The sequence below is a fragment of the Penaeus monodon genome, chromosome 29, assembly GCF_015228065.2.
Source record: "Penaeus monodon isolate SGIC_2016 chromosome 29, NSTDA_Pmon_1, whole genome shotgun sequence".
In the NCBI taxonomy this organism is placed as follows: domain Eukaryota; kingdom Metazoa; phylum Arthropoda; class Malacostraca; order Decapoda; family Penaeidae; genus Penaeus; species Penaeus monodon.
Genome location: NC_051414.1, coordinates 23,286,949 through 23,288,597, shown reverse-complemented (window position 1 = coordinate 23,288,597; position 1,649 = coordinate 23,286,949). Strand labels below are relative to the sequence as shown.

At 31.6% G+C, this 1,649-nt stretch overlaps 1 protein-coding gene across 1 annotated transcript in view; it reads left to right on the top strand.

The window, feature by feature from the left end:
- Positions 1–1,649, top strand: part of LOC119592033 (protein lin-9 homolog) — a gene marked incomplete at its 3' end in the record, with an annotated part of 40,098 nt that overhangs the window by 34,069 nt on the left and 4,380 nt on the right. Inside the window, 1 exon segment of the mRNA XM_037940827.1 lies at positions 469–513. Coding sequence (XP_037796755.1) covers positions 469–513 — 45 coding nt within the window.

Here is a 1,649-nt window from a genome sequence, read left to right as displayed (position 1 = left end):
GATATCCAATGGGTTAACCAGAAATCTTTGTACTGAGGTATAAGTGGTAACATTTTATCATTATCTACATTGGGTGCAGAAATGACAGCACATGTATTGTTGATAGCTTAGTTATATTATTTTGATTTCATTTCCAATATTTGCTAGGACAGAACTTGAAGATTAAAGTTGTTAAGGGATTTGTGTAAAGGAGAAGTACAATGTTGAAACCAGTGGAATTGTTGGATTATACTTTCATAAAAGAGGTAAAGACTTATAGCCATAGTAATAATACTCACATTCAAATAGCTTCTGACTGAATGCTTGATAGAGTGATTTAAGTTATTCTTTTTGTCATGTTTCTTTAGAAAGTCATTATTTTTGTTATTTATGAGATGTGATTGTAATAAATGCATTTGTAATTTTATTTTGTTAGTAAGCCAATTAATAGACAAAATTTTAGCTCTGGCTACTTGTGTTTGTTTTCAGGGCGAAGGCATCAGTGCTCCTCACAGTAATCCAGTGATTGCCATGGTAATGACCAAATTTAATTTTTTGATTTGTTCTATTAAAATGAAAGAAAACAGAAGGGTTTGCCATTAAACAAGCTGGCTTGAAGCCAATATCTGGATAATGTTTAGTCTGGGTTAATGTTTGTTTATTTTTTGTTGGGTTTTACCAGTTGAGCATATTGTTAACAGAACATCTTTTAGAAGGAAAGGTACATATGAGCTTTGTAAGTTGTAGTGATGCTCTCAGAAGTTGTTATGGTATATGTTTAATATTAACAGGACATTTGCAGTAGTCCCACAAACACTGTAAAAATGTGAAGATTTTACTAATTGCTTTATTTTTATGCTAATGTCTTTAGTTTTTTCTTTTTTATGAATCATAATTTTTTGTATAATTACTGTGTGAAGCCAATAGGGTAATGTTACTATAGATAAGCATTCACATTATTTTTGCATGATTCTCAGCTATATTCCTTCCCCTTAAAAAAATCAGTGTATAACAGTTGAATAGGTGGACATTAGGCAATTACCCTGAATATAAAGACTGAATATAAATTGTTACATACATTAGCTGTTTAATACTGTACATAAACAATAAAATTACAATAATCACCTGTAGCACATAGTTTGTCTGGAATATAGAAGCAAGAGAAAAAACATTAGAGGTGCATGCAACAAGAATATTGTAATAATACCTAATTTGGAAAAACAAAAATGGATAAAATATTATTTAGCAAATAAAGTTGTATGGCTTCAAGTGAAGATAAATATAGTATTACTGAGGCGGGCAAAGCATGGAAGAGGGTTGCAAAAGAATTTTTTTTTTTTTTTTATAGAAGAAAGTATAGCATGGTGGTAGAAAGTATTACTATAAAGGGGTTCTTGTATAGTGGCAAAAAGTATTAAAAGAAAGGGGGATTGTATATGACACTTACCCTCATTGACTATGAGATACCTAAATTATGAATATTGGAATTCACTGTGAATACATAGGGTTTTGTTTAAAGTTTCAATAATAATCTCCATTAACCAACAACCCCTCTAAGCTGGTACTCAGGCTAAAGCTGGAAGGTCATTCAGATCTGATTTGGTGCAGTAAAAGCATGGGTAATGTGAAGCTGCCATGATTCCTGGGGGAGCATCACTGGATGAAAGGGT